Source organism: Monodelphis domestica, chromosome 5 (genome assembly GCF_027887165.1).
Source record: "Monodelphis domestica isolate mMonDom1 chromosome 5, mMonDom1.pri, whole genome shotgun sequence".
Classification (NCBI taxonomy): domain Eukaryota; kingdom Metazoa; phylum Chordata; class Mammalia; order Didelphimorphia; family Didelphidae; genus Monodelphis; species Monodelphis domestica.
Window position 1 is genome coordinate 32,880,513 of NC_077231.1, and position 25,413 is coordinate 32,905,925.

The 25,413-nt window shown below is 41.1% G+C and overlaps 1 protein-coding gene across 1 annotated transcript; it reads left to right on the forward strand.

The window, feature by feature from the left end:
• Positions 1-4,604: 4,604 nt before the first annotated feature.
• KRT82 (keratin 82) lies at positions 4,605-16,994 on the forward strand. The gene is made up of 9 exons (XM_056798176.1): positions 4,605-5,066; positions 7,979-8,187; positions 10,329-10,389; positions 11,732-11,827; positions 12,479-12,643; positions 14,138-14,263; positions 15,419-15,639; positions 15,999-16,030; positions 16,682-16,994. The coding sequence occupies exons 1-9, from the start codon at positions 4,662-4,664 to the stop codon at positions 16,903-16,905; spliced, it is 1,539 nt and encodes a 512-aa protein (XP_056654154.1). The 5' UTR covers positions 4,605-4,661; the 3' UTR covers positions 16,906-16,994.
• Positions 16,995-25,413: the final 8,419 nt, after the last annotated feature.

Here is a 25,413-nt window from a genome sequence, read left to right on the forward strand (position 1 = left end):
TAAGATCAGGAGTAAAACAAGGATGCCCATTATCACCTCTATTATTTAACATTGTACTAGAAACACTAGCAGTAGCAATTAGAGAAGAAAAAAGAAATTGAAGGTATTAAAATCATCAATGAGGAGACCAAGCTATCACTCTTTGTGGATGATATGATGGTTTACTTAAAAAATCCTAGAGAATCAACCAAAAAGCTAGTCAAAATAATTAACAACTTTAGCAAAGTAGCAGGATACAAAATAAACCCACATAAGTCATCAGCATTTCTACATATCTCTAACCCATTTCAGCACCAAAAATTAGAAAGAGAAATACCATTTAAAATAACCCAAGACAATATAAAATACTTAGGAATCTATCTGCTGAGACAAACACGGGAACTATATGAACACAACTACAAAACACTCTCCACACAGTTAAAACTAGATCTAAAGAATTGGAAAAACATTGATTGCTCATGGGTGGGATAAGCTAACATAATAAAATGACAATCCTACCCAAACTTCTTTACTTATTTAGTGCCATACCCATTGAACTACCAAAAAACTTATTTACTGACTAAGAAAAAACCATAACAAAGTTCATTGGAAGAACAAAAGATCAAGGATATCCAGGGAAATCATGAAAAAAAATGCAAAGGAAGGAGGACTTGCAGTCTCAGATCTCAAACTATACTATAAAGCAGTGGTCATCAAAACAATTTGGTATTGGCTAAGAGTCAGAAAGGAGGATCAGTGGGTAAGTGACCTCAGCAAGATAAGTCTATGACAAACCTAAAGATCCCAGTTTTGGGGACAAAAATCCACTATTTGATAAAAACTGCTGGGAAAATTGGAAGACAGTGTGGGAGAGATTAGGTTTGGATCAACACCTCACACCCTACACCAAGATAAACTCAGAATGGGTGAATGACTTGAACATAAAGAAGGAAACTATAAGCAAATTAGGTGAACACAGAATAGTTTATATGTCAGACCTCTGGGAAGGGAAAGACTTTAAAACCAAGCAAGACTTAGAAAGAGTCACAAAATGTAAAAATCAATAATTTTGACTACATCAAATTTAAAAGTTTTTGTACAAACAAAACCAATGTAACTAAAATCAGAAGGGGAGCAACAAATCAGGAAACAATCTTCATAACAAAAACCACTGACAAAGGTCTAATTACTCAAATTTATAAAGAGCCAAATCAATTGTACAAAAAAATCAAGCCATTCTCCATTTGAAAAATCGGCAAAGGACATGAATAGGCAGTTTGCAGTTAAAGAAATCAAAACTATTAATAAGCACATGAAAAAGTGCTCTAAATCTCTTATAATCAGAGAGATGCAAATCAAAACAACTCTGAGGTATCACCTCACACCTAGCAGATTGGCTAACATGACAGCAAAGGAAAGTGATGAATGCTGGAGGGGATGTGGCAAAGTTGGGACATTAATGCATTGCTGGTGGAGTTGTGAATTGATCCAGCCATTCTGGAGGGCAATTTGGAATTATGCCCAAAGGGCGGTAAAAGACTGTCTGCCCTTTGATCCAGCCATAGCAGTGCTGGGTTTGTACCCCAAAGAGCCAATAAGGAAAAAGACATGTATAAGAATATTCATAGCTGCGCTCTTTGTGGTGGCAAAAAATTGGAAAATGAGGGGCTGCCCTTCAATTGGGGAATGGCTGAACAACTGTCATGCTTTAGGGAATAATAAACTGGAGGAATTCCATGGGAACTGGTACAACCTCCAGGAATTGATGCAGAGTGAGAGGAGCAGAACCAGGAGAACATTGTACACAGGGACTGATACATTGTGGTACAATCGAACGTAATGGACTTCTCCATTAGTGGCGGTGTAATGTCCCTGAACAATCTGCAGGGATCTAGGAGAAAAAGCACTATCCTTAAGCAGAGGACAAACTGTGGGAGTAAAAACACCGAGGAAAAGCAACTGCTTGACTGCAGGGGTGGAGGGGATATGACTGAGGAGAGACTGTAAATGAACACTCTAATGCAAATGCCAACAACATGGAAATGGGTTCGAATCAAGGACAATGTGATACCCAGTGGAATCATGCATCAGCTATGGGAGAGGTGGGGGGGGGGAAGAAAATGATCTTTGTCTCCAATGAATAATGTTTGAAAGTTAAAAACAACAACAACAATAAAAAACTTATGACAACCTATTTCAACAAAGAATTAAAGGCCACCTGATTAGCAGGGGGGGGAGAGGGAGAGAGAGAGAGAGAGAGAGAGAGAGAGAGAGAGAGAGAGAGAGAGAGAGAGAGAGAGAGAGAGAGAGAGAGAGAGAGAGAGGGAGGGAGGGAGGGAGGGAGGGAGGGAGAGAGAGAGACAGAGAGAGAGAGAGAGAGAGAGGGAGGGAGGGAGGGAGGGGGAAAGAGAGAAAGAGAGAGGGAGGAGAGAGAGAGAGAGAGAGAGAGAGAGAGAGAGAGAGAGAGAGAGAGAGAGAGAGAGAGAGAGAGAGAGAGAGAGAGAGAGAGCTTTCTCTCCTCATTCTGACAGGCTCAAAAGCATCTGCTCCTAGTTTATCTCAAGTTTCTTCAAAGTCCTTCCTCACCACCCTCTTTTCCCTTTTCCAGCCGTTTTCATAGACCTCGTATCCTTCATTCCCTCCCCAGAGCTCAGAGAACAGCAAAAGGCACAGCTAAGTGTCAGTTACCAAAAGAGCAGATTCCATGGAAAGTCATGAAGACAAAAGTTATCCAAACAAAATTAAAACATAAAAGATGACACCAAAACATCTGGCTTCTGCTCCTATAGCTTTTTAAAGTTTCCTTTAAACAACCTCATGAAGTAGAAAGTGTATTATTTCTCCAATATCCAGATAACAGAACTCAAACTGCGAGAGGCCAGGGATTAGATCTATTTTCATACCACCATCAATGACCAAAGCTGTTTTAAGATCTGGTGCTCACAGTCAAGTTTCTTGAATTCTTTCCACTATAGAAACATAAAATACTGAGTCAGCTCATTCTAATCCAATCCAACAAATCATTCATTATATGTCAATAGTAGCATCTTCAGATGCTTTGATGAAAATTAGCCAGGGCCTTGGGGTAATGGAAAGAACACTGGGTCTGGAGTCAGAAGAACTGGTTTTAAATCTTGGCTCTACTAATACTACCTTTGTGACATGAAGCAAATCCCTTCTCTCTCTGAAATGGAGTTTCCTCATCTATAACCTGGGGAATGAAATACTTTACTTCCAGCTCAAAATCCTATGAAGTTCCAGCATTGATAAAGTAAGGGCAGCTGGTGGCACGGTGGATAGAGTTCTGGACCTAGAGTCAGGAAAAGCTGAGTTCGATTCCAGCCTCAGACATTTACTAGCTGTGTGACCCTGAGAAAGTCACTTGACATTTATCTGCCTCAGTTTCCTCATATTTAAAATAAGGATCAAGTGAGAAAATAATTTCAAAATGTCTAGCACATAGTAAGTGCTTCATAAATGTTAGCTATTCTTATCATCAAGCACTGGCAAGTGTCTATCCTAACTTGGGGAATTCTGAGAAGTGTATTATATAGCTTTTATATTTTTTGAATGTTTGCTTTCCATTTTAGAATTGATACAGTGCATTGGTTCCAAGGCAGAAAAATATCAAGGGTCAGGCAATTGGGGTTAAATAACTTGCCCAAGGTCACATAGCTAGAAAGTATCTGAGGTCTGATTTGAATCCAGGACCTCCCATATCTAGATCTGGCTCTCAATCCACTGAGCCACCTAGGTGTCCCTAGTTTATAACTTTTAGACCTGGTTTCGATCAAGTTTCTACCTGCTTTTTATTTCGCTCATGACTCAAATTTCTTTTGACTTTTTTTAGGCATATGTAGCCAAAGGTCTGTCCATAGTACTAAATATTCTTTCCATGTTCCACACTCCAAGGGAATCTCTAGTCAGCCTACCTTCAGGTAAGCTGGCTAGAAATCCCTGTTTTTTATTCTCAGGATCTCTAGGATAACCTGTTCCCTTTGAGGTATTTTGTGGGGCATTTTGGGTCACAAAAGTGCCCTAATTTTCTGGAGGTGTACCAGAATGCTTTGGGAAAGTTATCCCACCCATATGAAAGTCATTTTCTTTGGGACCACCTGGATCTGGGAACCCATAGAGGAGACTAATGTCTCAGGAGTCCTTGAAAGCCCCCAAAGGGTGATTAGCAAAATGGACAGGGCATCTTGGAGCATATTTAATTTTCCCTGAGGTCTGAGGGTAGCTGAGGTATATAATCATTCAAGTAAAGAGCCAGTCTTCCCCTTCCTCACCTCCCATAAAGTGGGATAAACCACCAACTCTCACTTTCCTTGGGGCTTTGCTTCCACACATCAAACGCACCTGTCTGGGCAGCCCCCTTCATCACCCTCATAAACAAGAAAGGGGAGACTATTGGGATTTTTATATAGTTCAACCATCCAGGGCATTGGTCTCTCTTCTCCATTCATAATTATCCAGCTTGGGCCTTAGCAGTTACTGATGCCCCAAGCTCATAAAAGTGATTTAATGGTTACTTAGGGTTTAACCTAGCCCAGCAATTCAACCCCCCAATCGGATAAAAAGGGGGGAAAGTTCTGTGTTGACTTGATTGAGAATTGTGCCAGTGGCTGGTCCCCACTTTTCCTTTGCCCAGACAGACCCTTTTGACTTGTGTCTCTTTTGCCATGTCTTGCCGTTCCTTCCAGATGGGCTCCAAGTGTGGTGGCCGGAGTTTCAGCTCTTGCTCTGCTGTTATCCCTAGGACAGTGACTTACTCGTCCGTGAGTAAGGGGCCATGCAAGGTAGGGGGCCCAGGGACCCTTCGATGGATGGGCTGCTTCGGCTCCAGAAGCCTGTGCAACGTAGGCTACGGGAAACCCCGAATTGCCTCCAGGTGCAGCTTGCCCAGCTTTGGCTACCGGGTTGGGGCAGCCTGTGGACCTCCTCCTTGCATCACTCCAGTCACGGTCAATGAGAGCCTACTGATCCCTCTGGAATTGGATCTAGACCCTAGTGTCCAGCAGGTGAAGAGGAATGAGAAGGAACAGATCAAGTGTCTCAACAACCGATTTGCTTCATTCATCAATAAGGTGAGAAGATTGAGGCAGGGTTGGCTGGGAAGTCCATGTTGGGGTCTACCATAGTCCTAGAGGAAGCCAGAAAACCAGATGTGCCCTCGAATAATCATAACCAATGGCTTCCATTTCTCTCACCTTAATTAACTCATAGGGAAACTAAGGCAGAGACCTAGAGAGCCATAAGTGAATTCTTCAAACAGTATATATTGACCACTTTGTGCCAAGGGCCACTCTGTGGCCTCCTTAGCTACCACATGTCAAGGCATTGTGGCCTGATGGCTCCCAGAAACTTTGAACTGCTTTTGTTTGTACCTGATTATCTAATATTTACTTGATTAAGAAACAGTACAAATTTTTCTGTATCTCCTTCTTCTCTACTCTGATATTCTACAATTTCATCAGTGATGTTTGAAAACTATTTCTCCACTATTTCTTTTATTTAAGTTTTTTCATCCAGATCTTGTGTGTTTTAAGAAAAATCTTTCATTGATTCATTTTTTATTTTGTTGCTGATATTCTTAACTGTAGAGCCATCTTATTCTTGCTAATTATTTTTCCCTTTATTTCCCCCTTTAGGTCCTTTATTTCCATTATCCATGCCTTCCTTGATTGCTCTATTTTTTTATCTTTCTTGTGTTTATTTTGCTTCAATTGTTGGCATGTGGTTTGTTTTTGGCAGAAATACTTCCAATGCCCATCTTTTTTTTTTTCATTAAATATAGTACAAATTTGCATAGTATGTCACTTTGGGTGGCATCTTGAATATCTTTACTTTTCAGATTAGATTATTCCATTCTTGGTTTCTGATAGGTGTAGGTCTTATTTGCTTACAGAATTTTGTACTAAAGAAATTCTGAAAATGAATGACTACCTGAGCAAATGACTGAATGAAATAATGTAGACAAAAACTAGGATTCTTCCTTAATTAACCAGAAAAAAAAATGGCATTCATACAGATTTCCTCCTTCCTCTTATCCCGGAACCCTAAGACTTTAGAGGACACTGAGTCCAGACAATTCGTTTTCTACATGAGGAAAATGAGATTCAAAGAACTTTAGTGACTTATTATGGCCACACAACTGTAACTGTGAAAGACAGGATTTTGACTGAAGTTTTTCTGACTCTAATCCACTACTCTAGTCAAGTCACTGAGATCTATTGCCTCCTTATTTCTGGAATATTCTGGCTTAATGAAAAGAACTTCAGGAAAAATGAATTCTGACCCCAAATAAACTCCTAACTCTTCATATAGCTTGGATATATAGCAAGTGCCTAATAACTTATCTATTTGTATTTATCTATTCATCTATCTACCTACCTACCTACCTATCTGTCTGTCTGTCTGTCTCCCTATCTGTCTTTGTCTGTCTCTCTTGATATATCTCTCTGTCTGCCTATTTATCTATCTCTCTATTTACTGGTTATTATTTGTTTATCTTTCCATCTATCTGCTCATCTATCTACCTACTTATCTACCTACCTACCTACCTACCCACCTACCCATTTATCCATCCATCTAGCTATATACCTTTTTGTATCTATCTACCTATATGTGTCTTTATCTGTCTGTCTCTATCTACTCATCTATCTATTTACCTACCTGTCTATTTATATATCTGTCTAGTATTGATCTATCAATTTCTTTCCTATCTACCCATTTGTCTTTGCCTGTCTCTCTATTCATCTATCTGACAATCTATTTATCTATTCATCACTGAGTTTACTTACCTATTTGTGTGGTGTGAGAAAAATGCAAAACTTAAAACAATATCTACATGTCTGCTGTTTCTGTCATCATCATTACAACACTGAAAGCAAGCGAGTTTTAGAGGGAAGAACACCCTACAGAAAGTTGGAAACATGGATTCTGGTTCTGACTCTGCCATCAATTGACCGTATACTCTTGGTCAAGACACTTGACTTGACTTAACAATAATAATAGATTTAGAAATGAAAGGAAATAGTCATCTAGGCCAACACTTTCATTTTGCAGATGAAGAAACTGAGGCAGAAAATGACCTACTCCAAATCATATCAGTAATAAGTATAAGATCCGGGTCTCTGAACCTAGGTCTTCTAGCTCCACATTCTTTCTACTATGCCATGAAATGTATCTGGGCTTTCAACTTCAACTTCAACACTTTAAAGTACCTACCACATGCCAGGGACTATGCTAGGCATAGGGGATATAAAGATCAAAAACTATAAAAACAATTCCTGCCTTGATGGAACTTAGATTCCACTGGGGGGGGGGGTTACAACATAATATACTGATAAGTAAATGCAGAGTGTCTAGAAGTAGGGGGCAATGATTGGGATGGAGACTGGGAGAATTGGAAAAGGCCTGGTATAGGAGCTGGCACTAGGTTATACTTTTTAAATGGTTGAGCTTTCTACAAGACTGAAATGAGGAGGGAGTCCATTCTAGACTTGGGGTAGCATCCAAGATTTCTTATTTGAAAAAATGAGGAGATTGAGTTAGATGATTCCTCAATCCCTTCCACTTCTAACATCCTAGTCTATACTGATACTTGTAGCTCTAGGATGCTACTGTAGCTCAAAAGACCCTCCAATCCAACTTCTCCCCTTGGTGCCCTCTAGCCCATGAGAAGGGTTGAGGGCACCTCTGAAGTCATCTTCCATAAGTATAAAGATGCACTGGAAGGTCAGAACTGGAGATGTTTGAAGATCCTCTTGGAGATTGTGTCATGGTTCACGTTCTAAATCAGACTGCACTTGCTATATAATCGTGTGTATTGTAATGATCCAAGCTGGTGTCTTCATCCCTACTAGACCATAAGTTCCATGCTGTGCCTGACATCAGCTGCATCTTCCTCAGCTCCCAGCACAAAGTTATGCCTGTTAGACATAGTTCTCCAGGCTCTCCCTCCTCCTAACAGAACTCCTGGCTATTTGGTTGGTAGGTGCGCTTTCTAGAACAGCAGAACAAGCTGTTGGAGACCAAATGGAACTTTCTACAGCAGCAGAAATGTTGCAAGGCCAACATCGAACCCATATTTGACACCTACATCAGCACCCTTCAGAAGCAGCTGGACTGTGTGGTAGGGGACCGCGTGAGGCTGGAGACGGAGCTCAATGGTTTGCAGAATGTGCTGGAGGGCTACAAGAGAAAGTGAGTCTACCCTCCTCCCTCACTCCAGGCAAGGAAAAAGTAGATGCCAGGAAACTGTGCAAAAAAGATGGAAAGAGGTGGCATGTTTATGGCCAACCAGAATCCCCAGGCTATCTAGTCTACCCTGAATGACCCTTGTCTGTGTAAGATGGGGTAGGGCAGGTAAGAGAAAATATGATGCCTATGTTGTGAGAATTATAATAATCAGAAAAATAACAGGTATGATTTATGTAGCATTTTAAGGTTTGTGAAAGAAACATCATAACAATATTATCTCATTTGATCCACATATGCTATGTACTATTATGATACCCATTTTACAGTTCAAGAAAGGTGAGTTGACTTGCCTAGTAAAGTATCTGGTGCAGGATTCAAACTCAGATCTTCCTGATTCCAAGTCTAATACTCTATCCATTGTTCTACCTAGCTGATAAAAGTGAAAGGACATATGCTCAGGGATTAAATTCAGAAATGGAGAAATATGAGCAAAAGAAGTATAAGAAACTCAGTGGGTAAGCACTAAGTACACAGAGAGTAATGATTTCAAGTAGAATTAGTCAAAGAAAGGTTCCTGAAAATAGAGAGGCTGGTACTGACTTCAGAAGGAAAGGGAGAAGCCAGGTATAACACACGATACAATATATACCAGAGATGGCTATGAGACAACAAAAATCTTGAGAGGGATGTTCTTATAGGAGAAATTATATTCATTTGGTGATGGCTAGAACATTAAACTTGAACAAAGAAATTGGGGGTTATATGATGGACAAGAGAGAAAATCACAAAAGATGCTTGGGCAGGAGGCTGTGTTTGAGGAAGCCATTAATGGGTTCTGTTGAAGAGAGGAGAGATAAGAAATTATTTTAATGGTTTACTAACTGGTTCAGTGGATAGAGAAGCAGACTTGGGAGGTCCTGGGTTCAAATTTAGCATCAGACACTCCCTAGCTATGTGACCCTGCTTGCCTAGCCTTTACAACTCTTCAGCCTTGGAAGCAATACACAGTGTTGATTCTAAGACAAAAGGTAAAAGTTTAAAAATAGAAGTTATTTTAATCTCCAGAACCACGTGGAAGTCAAATTCAATCATTCTGACCCAGTATTAAAAGTGCTCATATTGGTTGAGGTTGAATAAGTCTCAATTTTCCTTTTGGAGCAATAGATGCAGCACTGGATTTGGAGTCAGGAGACTCCAATGTGATCCTAGGAAAATCCCTTAACCTCTCAGAGGCTGTGTCCTCATCTGTAAAATGGGGGCAATGCTAACTACCAACTGTGTTGTTGTGATGCAGATGCTTCGAAAGGTGTAATCTTTGACTTAAATGTAAGCAATGGTGAAACTTGTTATTATGTGGGTTCAGAGAATTGTGTAATTGACATCCCTCTAATATCCCATGTGTTTAGAGGGAGAATGATATTTGGCTCAGTTAGCAAGAATCAGGAATTATATATTAGCTTTCAACATAAAGGGTCCCATTCATCAGACTCCCCCTCTTCAACAGCTACCATTCAATTCTTTCCCAATTGCAAGTAGAAAGAAGAGGATGAAATGGACTTCTTCAGACCAGTTCTTAGGATGAGAGTCCATACAAGGAAGAACTTCCAAAAGAGTAAGGGTGGGTGCTGAGTTCATTAAGAAGTAAGTCCTAAACCCAGCATTGAAGAAAACTAAGGATTTTAAGAGACCGAGGAAAGGCAGGAGAGCATTCCAGACATGAGGGAAATTAAATGCCCCTTAAAGTATTCAATTCACTTATGAAATACATTCTATGTGCAAGGCTTTGGACTAAGAGATTATCTTTATTAAATGCCTCCATTGGTTTCTAGGTGGATTTCTAGAAACCCATCTGTCCAGAACTAAAAGCTCTTATTCTGGGAGGGCTAGAGTAGAAGGAAAGGGGGGAACACTGGATTTGGGGTTTAAGGAGCTGTGTGTTTGAATCTTAGCTCTGGTACTATCTCCGTGGCCTTGAACAAATCATTTCATCTCTCTGTGCCTCAGTTTTTTCATCTGTTAAAAAAAAAGGAGGCAGAATTCAATGACCACTAAGGTTTTTTCCCATCCTAAATCTCATAATCCTAAGAAGTCTCCTCCAAATGAAACATACTAGAAGAAAGCAATTTTCTCTCCTTGCCTTTCAGATATGAGGAAGAACTATCCCTGCGACCCTGCGCTGAGAATGAATTTGTGTCTTTAAAAAAGGTGAGGGAAGGCAGGGCATAGAAACTTTCCTAGAACCATCTGGGTAGGTTCCCCCAAATACCGGGACCCTGGACAGTACTCAGTAATACTATCATTACTCTTCCCCTTGTCTGTCACCCAAAAGGAAAGGCAGATTGCTTAACAAATGCCTCTTGCCTCCTGTCACATCATAAGATGAGGGAGGGGTTGGCTAGTATTTGTCCACATAATTCCTTTAAATTCAAAATTATTCATCAGGCAGTTGCCGTATTTAGCATGACATGTATAGATGAAGGGGAAGATACAATGAAGAGGCTCACAGTTTGACAAGTAATGAAAAGAACTTTACTAAAGTACTCAGGTCTTCCCATGTTTAGAAAGCCCCTCAATTCATTAAGGCACAGCAGGTTTGGGGTCATCTACAAAGAAAGGCTGACAACTGAGTTAATACTAGAGCAAATTTAAAAGGCTCCCTCTGACACCCCAAATCAACTTTGTCTAAGATGCTTAGATAATTGAAGGTTGACATATATAAACAAAGAATGTCCTAATAATTTTTCAACTATGCAGAGACACTTCAAGCAAGGAAGTTCCAATTAGGTCAGGATAATCACAGCTTCAGGAAACTATAATATAGGTGTCCCTAAAATCAAACCAAACCCACCTCAAGTCCTCTGCTCCCAAGGCTTTTCCTAGTAAGTGCATCCTTACTCTCCTCCCTAAAGACAAGTCGTGATATATAGATGCTTCCACCTCCTTTGTTTATAGCATCCTTTCATTCCTCCATCTATTGAAAAAGGGAACCATATACTTCTCCATTAGTGGCAGTGTAATGTCCCTGCACAATCTGCAGGGATCAAGGAGAAAAAACACTATCCATAAGCAGAGGACAAACTGAGAGAGTAGAAACACCGAGGAAAAGCAACTGCCTGACTACAATGGCTGAGGGGACATGACAGAGGAGAGACTGTAAACGAACACTCTAATGCAAATACTAACAACATGGCAATGGGTTCGAATCAAGAACACATGTGATACCAGTGGAATCACGCGTCGGCCACGGGGGGTGGGAGGGAGGAAAAGAAAATGATCTTTGTCTTTAATGAAAAATGCATGGAAATGATCAAATAAAATACTATTAAAAAAATAAAATAAAATAAAATGAGATTAGTTTACCATTCAAAAAAAAGAAAAAAGAAAGAAAAAGGGAACCATAGGACCCTTTCTTTCCTCTGCTAAACAGTCTGCAAAATCTGCCCTAATTAGTGAAGTATGGCCTGTTGCTGAGAGAGGATTTGGAGACTCTCAGCAATACCTGTGAGGTTCCTAGCTATAGGATCTCATGTGTCTTATCTTTCTTTAGGATGTAGACACAGCCTTTCTGATGAAAGCTGACCTGGAGACCAATGTTGAAGCTCTGGTTCAGGAGGTCAACTTTCTGAGAAACTTGTATGAGGAGGTAAATGAACCCATGCTATGGTAATATATGGACGGGGTGTGATTTTGGCTTCTAGCCCAAGAGTTCTTAAGCTGGGAGTATTGATAGATATTGGGAAATCTCTGAACTTGTGTGGGGAAAAAGTCATGTCTCTTTTCACTAACTTTCGGTTTCCTTTGTAATTCTGTTTATTTTATTTTATTCATTGAAAATATGATTTTGAGAATGGATCCTTAAATGTCATCAGATTGCCAAAGAGGTCCATGATACCAAAAATGGCGAAGAACCCCTACTGTAGCCATTGAGGACATTGCCATGCAAAGAGTTCTAAAGTTGTGGCTATTGGGCAGGAAGCCTCCTAGAAAAAGAATCTTCTTGAGTTCTCTCAGCTTCAATATTGGTTTCAACCAGAGGACAGGGGTTCTCTGAGTATCTGGCCTTGTGTTTTCTGCTCTTTAAGTATAAGCAATGATGATGCTTATTTGTGAAGAAGGGAGGCAGTGACTCAATAAGAAAATATATGAAAAGACAACAAAATATGGTCATTTCGTAATTAAATCATTTTGGAAAACATCATTTCTGGTCTTGTCCAAAGTTGCTTCTCTTCCTTTATCCCAACTCCCTGCCATGAAGATCTCATTGATTTTCCAATTCTGTTCCCCATTTGTTCAGGAAATCTGCCTGCTCCAGTCTCAGATCTCTGAGACATCAGTCATTGTGAAGATGGACAACAGCCGGGCTTTGGACGTGGAAGGCATCATTGCTGAGATTAAGGCTCAATATGATGACATTGCCAGTCGGAGCAAGGCTGAGGCGGAAGCCTGGTACCAATGCCGAGTAAGGAAAACCAGAAAGTCCTCTGTCTTCTGTGAGAGGAAGGATGCAGGGAATAGGTGTCTCCCCTAAAAAAAACTGCAGACAGCTAACTGATGAAGTGCCAATGAAGTGACAGGGTGCTCAGCAAATTAAATTCCAGATAGTGTTGTTTTTGGCTGCTAGAGGACAGAGTCCCAGCTAAGGGATGTGGGAGGGAGATTGTTCTAACAGACCAGACCCATCATCAAGGAGCAGAGGGTGCCCAGGCTTTATTTACCCTAAGACTCATTGGAAGTTCCCAGTCCAGGTCTAGCTTTTAAGTTGCCCTCAATAAATACCATTTGGCAATGATAGTGATGCTAGAGGGCTACTTACTGGGCGTGAGAGAGACTGGAAGAATGGAAGAGTTACTAATGGCCAAGCAGAAATAATGATTAATGTGGCTACTAATTTGTGCAATCAGGCAATTAGAGGGTAGGAGGTGAGATAAACATTTGCACAGTGACCTATAGAATATTGGAGGTGGAGGTCTAGACATTAAGAAATGTTTTAAAAGTCATCATCTCAATTATCTGTTCTATGGTTCATAGTAGCCTAAGTTTCATCTCAGCTTGACTCTTCCCTACTCCCTTGGGCTGTCCTTTGCCCAGGTATATTCAAGGGAGTACAAACTCATTTCTGTGATCATTCCCTCTTCATCTAAACAAAATTAAAAGGTAAATCTTCTCCCAGAAAAGGAACAACCACAATAACAAGAGTGAGTCCCAGAACCAGAAAGAAATGAGCTTTAGGATTATTTGGTATGAAGAGCCAAAAATTCAAATCAGTTAATGTGAATTTAGAGAACTCCTTCCTACCAAAGTCATGATTTGGAAATTAGATCCAGAAAACAAAGATATTTTTAATCAGCCAGAAGTTAAAGTAATTCTTTCTTAAAATCTGTTTGTTTTGAGTTTCTTTCTATAAAAGGATTAATATGAAAACATATTTTGCATGATTACACATGTAAAATCGATATCAGATTGCTTACCATTTCACCAGTGAGGGGGAGGAAAGGAGAGAATTCAAGACTCAAAAATTCTTTTAAAATGTTGGAAACTATTTTTGCATGTAATTGGAGAAAATTAAGTTAAATTTTTAAAAATTAAAGCAAGAGCTGTAGAGTTTTTTTTTTATTATTTTTGAATGAAAGAATCTGAGCAGAGCTAGTCTAATTCTGGCTACTAGTCTTCAAGTCAGTTGGTCTTATTGGAATCTGAGCATACTGACGGTGAAGCCCTATCCTGTGCCCGTGCTTCCCACCCTCCTTCAAGGAAGGAAAATGAGGGTGGTGGTAGTCAGCAAGAAAAGATTCTCTTGGCAAAAGTTCAGTCTGATGGAGCTGGGACAGGACCCAGATTGACAGAGACAGGACCCAGATAGAGTCAAGGGCAGGTAGAGATCAATGTACAGAACTCTGGATGTTAGGAAGGAACACAACTGGAATTAACCCAATTGGAACTTCTTCTGTACTAGTATGAAGAGCTAAGACTGACAGCTGGAAACCACTGTGACAGCCTGAGGAACAGTAAGAATGAGATCCTGGAAATGAATCGACTAATCCAAAGACTACAGCAAGAAATTGAGAATGCTAAAGCCCAGGTGAGGCTCTGGGGAGATACCAGGAGCTCTGGCTCTAAACTGTTCGCTGAAGGCAAGAGTATTCTGGCAAATATTTAGCTATCTCTCCATGGGGAAAAAAGGATAGGCTAAACTTAATTAATTAATTAAACTAATCTCTATTACAAACATTTTCTTAAATCTAGATAGCAAAACAATAAATCAAGCCCTAATTTATGGCATTTGGTGATTTCCAATGTATAAACATTCACATCACAATGGAAATTTAACAATTGGCTCTTTCTAGTTGCCTGGAGCTGGTTTCAACACACGCTGGCAGTAGCTCTATTCTGAATTACTAGTCCATATGCTGGATCATTTATTCATTTAGGACCATTCTTGAAGGACTGTCACATAGAAGAATGGGTTGTTTCAGAAGGTGGAATTAGAATCAAAGAGTGAATTTTGCAAGAAGGTAGGTTTTGAGATTAATCTAAAAAGAGGTGCCAAACCAGAGCTGCACAAGAATGGAATATGCTGTCATGGAAATTATTTCCCCATTACCAGAACTATTCAAGCAGAGTCTGGAAGTTTATCAGTTAAGGTTGCTATAAAGGGGTTTCTCACATTAGATGGGAGGATGGACTAGATGGCCTTCAACTCTAAGAGTCTTTGATCTTATGATTATAGGTCTGGTAGGGATTTTTCAACAAGTTGTGAAATCAACTTAACTCTCTTAAAATCCAGTGAAGCCAACCATTAGATATGCATCAATTTGCTCCAAAGCACTATCCTACTGTTTAAAAGGAAATCTGTGCTTGGAATGGGTTAAAGAGAAGTAATTCTAAATTCCTCAAAGAAAGAAAATATGGTTGCCATTTTCTGTCTATGGTCTGGAAAACCCAGTTCATTCTTTCTTTCCTTAAAAAAAAAAACTCTTACCCTTCATCTTGGAATCAATATTGTGTACTGATTCCAAGGCAGAAGAGCAGGGCTAGGCAATGTGGATTAGGTGACTTGCTCAGGGTCACACAGCTAGGAAGTGTCTAAGGTCAGATTTGAATCCAGGACTTCCCATCTATAGGCCTGGCTCTCAATCCACCCAACTGCTGCTCCCTCCCACCCTAGTTCATTCTTATTAGTGATGTTGGTGATCCCTGGTGATCCTCAACAATCCTTCTCTGTGTCTTACTTTAGCGCTGCAGACTTGAAAGTGCCATAGCTGAGGCTGAGCAGCAGGGAGAATCTGCCCTCAATGATGCCAAGTGCAAGCTGGCAGGGCTGGAGGAAGCCTTGCAGAAGGCCAAGCAGGACATGGCATGTCTGCTGAAGGAGTACCAACAGGTGATGAATTCCAAGTTGGGGCTGGACATCGAGATCGCTACCTACAGGAGGCTGCTAGAGGGAGAGGAACATAGGTGAGCAGAATGATTAGCAGTTAAAAGACCATCAATCAGTTAAAGACTCACCTTGTGGATTTTCCAGGATTTTTGTTTCTGGTTCTCTTTCCTATTGCCCATCTATTTTAGCCCTTTCCATAAGCAGTTAACGTTGGATTATTTATTCTAGCCAAGGATAACAGTGGCCAAAAAAAGCCTACAAAGGAAGTTATTCCAAACCAATTTCTTTGGTTCCTTCTAGTCTGGGGTGCAGGGGGTGGGGGTGGGGTGGGGAGGGAACACAAACATATCAGATCATAATGTTTTTACGTTCTTCATCCTCTTCCATTGTGATACTCCAATGTCTCTTCTTCCTTCCCTTTCTCCATTATTCCCAGGTTATGTGAAGGTGTAGGACCTGTGAATATATGTAAGTAGACAAGTGTCCCAGATAGTTATGGGATCTGGTGGAGTGGGGATGTTGGCTATTGTCCAGGAAGTATTGGTCCATTTCTGGTCTTTGTCCATCCAAGTAGTCAGCCCCATGTTCTAGTGCCTCCTGGGGATGGAGTCTTTTCCTAAGTCCAAGGGAGAGAATACTGAGGAAGAAAAAGCATTGTCCCTGACTTCAGGACTCATCTATTCTGGCAAAAGAGCTAAGATGCAGGCAGCAATGGGCAGAGACTTAAAGGAGATTAGGATTAGGAGCCCATTTCTCAGAGCTCTGAACTTTGATCCTGAAGGAATGGAAAGAGATCAGAGGAAGTAGAGCCAGTGAGTCTAATCTATAGGATAGGAATGTGAAGGAAAGTTTGGAAGGGGAAGAGAGTCCGAGCTAGAGAGAGATGGAAGGAGATTGTTCCAGGTTGGGGAAATGATCTTCTTCCAAGCCTAAGAGGCAGAAAGAGGTGTGGGTGATGGATGGGAGCAGATTTACTTGACTAGAGCGCCAGGTAACGTTACAGAATGGAGTCTGGGGATTTGCAGTTCTAACTGCAGTGTTTGATTTGACATGGGAGTTCACTAGAACTATGTCCTGGATAAATATTTTCCCTCCTTCCTCTTTTTTTCTTTCTTACAGCTGTCAGCAGTTCTAAAGGTGCCATCTTGTATGAACCCTGCATGGTGAGCACACCCATGCTAAGTGGCATTCGGAGCAGTGGGGGCTGCAGCTCAGGCAGCGTTGTGGTGGGCACTGGGGACCTCTATGTTCCCTGTGCCCCTCAGGGTGGGTTCAGTTGTGGGAGCGGCCGGGGCTCAAGCATCAAGCTTGTGTCTGGTGGCTCTTCTGGCCACAAATGCTAACATCCACTGACCTGGTTAGGGAATCTGCTGGGTCCTCTCAGTCCTGGATTCCCAATCAGCTTCCAGCATAATTACAAGCTCCAAACTTTCTGCATTGACTGTGTGTTTTTTTAATGTTTCTTTTGTTTTTCAATGAACAACCATTCATTTTCTCTTTCTCCCCTCCCCTCCCTACCACAAAAATGTAAAAACAAAAACACCCCCCCAACAAACATGCATAGTCAAGCAAAACCAATTTCAACACTGTCTATGTTAAAAATAGAGGTTTTGTTCTACCTCTTCAGTGCATCCTTTCAATCAAGAGGCAGGCAGTATGCTCCAGCATTGGTTCTCTGGAGTCATACTTGGTCATTTTTCCACCAGAATTCTTTAATCTTTCAGTCATTTTTCTTTACAATGTAATTGTTTTCATTTGATTGTTTTAGTCCCATCTCCTATTGGTGACCCCCATTTAGGTGTTTCTTGGCAGGGATACTGAAGTAATTTGCCATTTCCTTCTCCAGCCCATTTTTACAGATGAGGAAACTGAGGCAAACAGGGTTAAGTGACTTTCCGAGGGTCACACAGCTAGTGTTTGGGACCAGATTTGAATTCAAGAAGATGAGACTTCTTGACTCTAGGCCAGGCACTTTATCCACTTTGCCACCTGTGATTACTGTTTTATACATTATGCTCCTGATTCTACTTCCCTCGTTTTATGTTAGTTGATAGAAATCCTCCCACGTTTCTCTGGAATCAACCTTTTCATAACATTTTTGGTGGCACAATAGGGTATTTTATTTAAAAATACTCTTCAATTTTCCATGAAATGATGCACATATCTGACCTGCCCTGTGCTAGATATTGTTGTATGAGTGGGGACAGGGGTAGAGAAGAGGGCCGACAAGATTTGAGGACGTTAACGCACAGACCTCAACCTCAAGGAGCTGATAATGTACCCAGGCCGCTGGCAAGGTAAACAAAGGATGCTCTAAAATAGCAGACAGCCTTCCCCAATCTTTTCACAAAACAGACCATTGCACAAAACACTGAATCATCCATTTTGCTCAGTTCTTTGTCTGGACAAGGATTTATTCTCAACCCATCCTTCTACAATCAGGGGGCTTCCCAATGCTTTATCTCTCAGCAAGCCTGGGGAAAGCAAGTTAATTTTAATAGCTACCTAAACAAGAATTGGGAATTGGGTTCAAGGGGGGCATCAGGAAATGGAAAGGGCTTTGGGACTATTTTCTCCCTTCTGCTGGTTTAGACAACTGAAAGTTGACTCTATAGAACGTTTTTGGCTTTGCTGAAGTTTTACCTGACACCTTCTTTTATTCCCATGTCTGTAGTCTAATGGTGATGGGGACTGAGGCTGGCAGGAAAAGCTTGGAGAAGCCTGGCTAACATTGACCAAATAGTTACTATGGGTCTGTAGTCAGAGAAACTAGAGCAGCCCCACCCCGCCCCCCGGAAATTACACTTGATCCTCGTTCCATCCTCCCTACTTCCTCTCTGCCTACTGTGTGCCTCTTTCCTGCCCCCTCTCCTCAGACACCCTGCCCCTGGTTCTATAATATTTATGCTGCTTGATTGGAATCCCCTGGTCGGCTCATTTAGAGCCCTAGAGGGTGCTCATGAGCAAGAGCTCTGCTTCTAGTAGTTACCTGCATAGCCAGTATCTCTGGATCCCAGGTTCCTCTGCAAAGGTGCTCAGACCCAAGACACAGAAAAGTCACTAAAAAATCAAAGAATCTGAAGATCAGTATCATTGGGAAACTTTTTTGTGATGGATGAAGGGTGAGGTGGTGGGGCAACTAGGTGGCTCAGTGGATTGAGAGCCAGAACTGGAGATAGGAGGTCATGAGTTCCAATCTGGAATCAGATTCCACCTAGCTGTGTAATCCTGGACAAGTCACTTAACCCCCATTGCTTAAGCCTTACTGCTCTTCTGCCTTAGAACCAATCCACAATATTTATGTTAAGATACAAGGTTGGGGTTAAAAAAATGTGTGAAGGACTCTAAAAGATGAATAAATCCTCTGAAACGTGATATGTAGGAGGTGCCAGATGGGACACTGATAGGAGTCCTTTGGTCGGAAAGGGGATCCGATAAAGGTCCATTAATTTCATCCAGTGAGCGGAAAGACTTTAGACCAGGAGATTCCTGGTCAGTTATGGGAAATATTGAGCAATCTATGCACGACTTTTATAACACGTATAAATAACAACATTCCAGTTATTGCAATTCCTGGACATGTGCCACATAAACTTCTACGGACTGATATTTGGGTGAAGAAAATCCTTATGAAGGCAAACACCTAGTGAGTACCATGGCCACGCCTGGGAGCTGTCCAGCCACCAGGTCCTCAGCTTTTCCTTATTCCCCATTTTTTTTTTGATGGGACTGAAGTATTCTGCCCTGGGGGAAAGAAGTAGAGAAGCTAGAATGTGCAAAGAGAGTTCATCCCAGCGTCTTCTCTGTTATATGTTCCTAGGCAGCCAGCTGGTGAAGTGAATAGTGCTGGACCTGGAGTTGGAAGACCTCAGTTCAAATGCAACTTCAGACACTCATTACTTGTGTAGACCATTTAACTTCTATTTTCCTCAACTATAAGATGTGGATAGTAATAGCACCTATCTCTCAGGGTAGATGAAATAGTATTTGTAAAGTGCCTATTGCATCATGGGTAGTTATGTAGGAGCAGCGAGGTAGTGTAGTGGATTGGTCCTAGAGTCAGGAAGACATCTTCCTGAGTTCAAATCTAGCTTCAGACACTTCCTAGGTGTGTAACCCTGTGCAAGTCACTTAACTCTGTTTGCCTGCATTTCTTCATCTGTAAAGGGATCTGGAGAAGGAAATGGCAATTCATTCTAGTCTATTTACCCAGAAAACTCCAAAAGGGATCATGAAGAGTCAGACACAACTGAAAATGATTGAGCAACAATTACAAAATATTTCTTTCCCTTCCATCTGGTGAAGGACACAGTGGGGGTAGGATCCCATGTTGAATCTATAGCAGTTTCCCTATAATGATCAGGATTCCTTTTTCTGAGCTTCATATAGTGGGTAGAGCCCTGGATTTAGAATCAGGGAGATCAGGATTCAAATCCTACCAATTTCCCAGCTGTGTGACTTTGGGGAAATCACTTACCTTCACCTCCCCATCTGTAAAAGGAAGGTGTAGGACCTAAATCTATATTCCTTTGATCCCTATGTGCCTCAATGAGTCACAGAGTTAGAAGGGTTTGGAAAATCATCTGATCCAACCTATGCATTGAACAGGTGAGGAAACAGAGACAGAGAATTAAAGCAATGTGCCTGAGGTTGCACAGCTAAAAAGAAGCTGAGCTCAAATAGAAGCTTAAGTGTTTGGACTCCAACTTCAGAGCTCTTTTCCCTATGTCAATTGCTGTCTGACACAGAATTACCTCATCTCATCAGGCGGCTATCATTCACCCAACACAGACCTTGGCCCATTAATCAGAATCACAAGGTCGGGATAATAGCCAATGCTGTCTGATTGAGGATCATGGGCATAGACCAATTCCAAGTCTGGACTCTGGAGCCAATAAGTCCGGGAATTCAAAGAAAAGTTTAAAAAATGGTCCTTGGAGTCAGCTAGGTGGCTCAGTAGATAGAGAATAAGACCTGGAAACTGGAGGTCCTGGGTTCAAATTTGGATCTAGAAATTTGCTAGCTGTATGGCCCTGGAAGTCACTTAAATGCAATTGCTTAGCCCTTACTGCTCTTCTTCCTCAGAACCAATACTTAGTACCCATTCTAAGGCAGAAGATAAAGGTTGAAAAAAAATTTTAATGGTCCTTGTCGTCAAAGAGTTCACATTCTAATGGGGTGGACAACATGCAAACAACTCTGAACATACAAGATACAGTCATCCCTCATTGTATCATGGTTCCCTTATCATGGCTTCCCTGTATCTTGGGTTTGTAAAAAAAAAATCTAATTCTGTATCATGGAGTTTTTGCTAAATCATGGGATGAACGCCATTCCACTACCACTTGCACAAGTCTGCCAACGTGAGATTGGCTGATTGAATGAAAGGTGACCAACCACAGTGCTGTGTTCTGTATCCTGGGTGCTGATTGGCTCAGTGTTTATAAGACTGTGGGAAAGGCTAATAAGAGTGTGGAAAAGGTTTATAAGAGAGTGAGAAGGGTTTATAAAACCTAAAATATATGTAAATAATAAAATGAATATAACAGCGCTACTTCATGAATTTTCACCTATCACGGGGGCCTCTGGAAAGTAACTCCTGCGATAGGTGAGGGATCACTATCCATACATAGAGTGCCAAGTTGACAGTGTTCAATGAGCATCTTCTATATACCAGGCACTGTGCTAAGTCCTAAGTATATAAAAAAGAGCAAAAATATCGTCCTTGCCCTCATGGAACTTACATCCTAAAAAGACAACATGCAAAAACTCTGCACCTACATACTATGGCAAGTCAACAGGCATTTATGAAGTGTTCACTCTGTTCTAGGCATTGTGCTAAGTACTGGGGATACAAAAATGACAAAAACATGATCTCTGCCTTCATGGAGCTCACATCTTAATGGGGGAAACAACAAACAGGAAAAATGAACATACAAGAAATACAGGGTAAATGGAAGGTCATTTCAGAGGCAAAGCACAAGCAGGAGAACAACCTCTTACAGAAGGTGGGGACTTGAATTGTCTTGAAGGAAGCAGGGGAAGCAAGTGAGGAAGGAGAACATTCCAGGCAATTGCCCTTCCTCTGTGCTTCTGGACCCCAATCACATGTAAAAAGTCACCAGGGCCAAGCCAGAGGAAATAAATCCATGCTAGGGTTCACATTCATCTCTTTCCTGGAGTCTGCCTGATAACTAGGAGAAATTCCCTACTGACGCTTTGTTGGCACAGCTGTGGAATGAATGCAGATAGATGGGCATGCTGTCCCTATTCTTGGAGCTCATACGATCTCCCAGCATTGGAAACCTTAAACTAAGTGGGCAAGCTCCTCCAGAAGTCAGGACACCCTTGGTTTCAATCCTACCTCTGAAACTTATTATCCATAAGAACTTGGACAAGTCATTTAATCTCTGTGGGCTTCCTAGTTTAATCTGTAAAATGGGAGTGATCCTTGCTATATTCATTTCAGGGGGTTGTGAGAAAAGTGTTCTGCCTGAGTCATCTTCTTTTGTCCCATTAAATTTCCTTGATGAGCTCATCTGATCCTCATAGGTTCAATTATCTCTCTGAGAATGACTCCCAAGTTTTTATGTCTAACCCCAAACCATCCCCTCCTGCAGAACTCTAGTCCAGTTTTGCCAAGTGCCTACTGAACATCGCCACCAAAGAGCCCCAACACAAATTCAGCACTTCCAAAATGAAGCTCTTGCCCCACGTGACCCAAATTTCATGATTATTTTGAGGGCACCCAGGCACCCAGGTTTTCCTCCTCAGAGTCATCCTGCTTCCATGATTACCATGTCCAAAAAGTAGTCATGTCTGTTCAGTTCTCTTCATTTAAAAGGCAGGAACATAGCACAGTGGACAGAATGCCATGCTTGGAGTCAGGAGGTCCTAGGTTCAAATCTGGTGTCAGAAATTTCCAAATTGTGTGTGACCCTGGTCAAGTCACTTAACTCCAATTGCCTAGCCCTTGCTGGTCTTCTGTCTTGACAGAAAATAAGGTGGTTTTTTAATGTCACCTCATTTCACATATTTTTGAAGGAAAGAATTTATGACCTAACAAGAGACAGAGAGTACTGTAAGATGTAAAATCGCACCTGGCCAAGATTAGAAAGGAAACAACAAACTGGAGGAATTTTTTTTTAACAAATGTCTCTGTTAAAAGTCTAACTTCTCAAATTTATAAACAATAAAGTCAAATTTATAAGAATACAAGCCATTCCTGTGACAGAGGCTGGCACGTAAGAAAAGTGCCAGGCTGAAGAGTGTGTGGATCTGATCACCTCGATGGGGGAGAGGCCCCAGGAGGATGGAATCTTGAGGAGAAGCAGGAAGTTCCCCTCTGAAGAGTAGTTGGTCTCTCAGTCTGGAGAAGTCGAAGTGAGAAGGTTGAATAAGACTTTCTCCTGAGGGTTACCTACTTTTTCCTGCTTGTGACTGGAAATCCTTCCCCCCAACATTTCCCAATTGAAAAAGACTATTGAAGAGAAACCTGAGAAAGGCATTTGAATCTCTGTCAGACTTTACCTCAGCTCCTGTTGCCCTGGGTCTGAACTGTGGCCAAGGGGCCAAACCCAGGGTTAGTCAACCCAACTTTCTCTCAGGGAGCCCAGGCTGTCAAAGCCAGAGTTCCCCCTCAAACTCGAGGAGGGAGGGAAAAGGGTTTTAGAGAGAGATGGGGACCCCCTTTTCCCATTTTCCTTTCCCGTTCTTTTTCCTGCCAGTTATTCCTTTGTATTACCCTGATTTAATTGACATTAAAGTAGTTCTCTTTTCCCCAAGCTGTGAATCAAGTGTGAGTGAACAGATCAAGGGAAGAGACATCTTCCTAAAAAGAAACCCTTTGGTCTTGAGTAGTGGAGGGGGACAAGAGGGACAAGAGCAAATCTGGGAGAGCAGCCATAGCTAAGGAGGGAAAGGTGAAGGGGGGAAATCTTCAAACCCCTTCTTCTCTCTCTGAGCCAACCCTAAACATCAGTTGTCTCTCCTAGATCCTGTTCCCTTTACCATCCCCAAACCTTTTTCTCTATTACATCTGCTCTCTCCCCTGAACCCTGCTTTGAGAAGGGAGGTCTCCACTTTTTTTCTATATATACATATACTGAAAGACTTCTCTCGATTTCATTCCCCAACTGACAAATAGTCAAAGGGATATGAACAATTATAATATGAAGAAATCAGAGCCATCAATAATCATTTGAAAACATGTTCTAAATCACATTTGATTAGAGAAATGCAAACTAAAACAACACTGAGGTACCACCTCACACCATGGATTGACCAGCATGACAGTAAAGAAAAGTGATAAATGTTGGAGGGGATGTGGCAAAACTGGGACACTAATGCATTGTTGGTTGAGTTGTGAACTGATCCAACCATTCTGGAGGGCAATTTGAAATTATACCCAAAAGGCTATAAAGTTGGATGTACCCTTTGATCTGGTAATATCACTACTCAGTATCCCAAAGAGATACAGGGGAAAAGGGGGGAAACAACCTACATGTACAAAAATATTTATAGCAACTTTTTCTTCATAGTGGCAAAACATTGGAAATTGAGGGATTGTCCATCAATTGGGGAATGACTGAACAAATTACATGATAGCAATAAAATATTATTATTGTACTATAAAAATGATAAGCCTAGAACGACCTCCAGGAAGTGATGCAGAGTGAGAGGAGCAGAACCAGGAGAACATTGTACACATTGTATACACTGTGGTATAATCGAACGTAATGGACTTCTCCATTAGTGACAGTGTAATGTCCCTGAACAATCTGCAGGGATCTAGGAGAGAAAACACTATTCATAAGCAGAGGACAAACTGTGGGAGTAGAAACACCGAGGAAAAGCAACTGCCTGACTACAGTGGTTGAGGGGACATGACAGAGGAGAGACTCTAAACGAACACTCTAATGCAAATATTAACAACATGGCAATGGGTTCAAATCAAGAAAACATGTAATGCCCAGTGGATTTATGCGTCGGTTATGGCGGGTGGGGGGAGGAAAAGAAAATGATCTTTGTCTTTAATGAATAATGCTTGGAAATGATCAAATAAAATATTATAAAATTTAAAAAAAATGATAAGCAAGATGATTTCAGAAAGAGCTGGAAAGATCTATGGGAACTGATACAGAGCAAAACAAGCAGAACTGGGAGAACGTTATATACAATAACAGCTATTATCTGTGAAAACTTGTCTACTCTCAGCAGTGCAATGATCTGGAACAATTCTGAAAGACTTATGAGAGGGAATGCTCTCCACCTCCAGAGAAAGAACTGTTGGAGTCCTCTTTCACATCAGTGTATTTTTGGTTTTATTTTGGGGTTTTGGTTATGTCTAACTTTGCTCTTGAAACAATGACCAATATGGAAGTGTGTTTTGCAAGACAATAAACATAACAATAAAAAATTAAAAAAACTTCTTTTATTCTGAACTTAATAATACCAAATAATGAGGGCATTTCTATGAACCTGCAGGAAAAAGGAAAGGGAATAAGTACCCTTTAAGCAACAATGTGCTAGGCATTGTGCTAAGTGCTTTACAATTATTATCTGTGGATCACTATTATTTTCATCTTGTTTTTCTCAATTAGGATGGGTCTAGTACTTGCACATGTCCTGAGACCAGGGACATCCTCAGGATGGCTATTTCTTAGGAAGGACATATGCCTTTAGGTATAACTTATCCCACCCTTCCCTTTCCCTCTTCTCCATTTGTTGTTGTTCAGTTGTTTTTAGTCATCTCTGATTCTTCATGATCCCATTTGGGATTTTCTTGGCAAAGATACTGGAGTTGTTTGCAGTTTCCTTCTCTAACTCATTTTATAGATGAAGAAACTGAG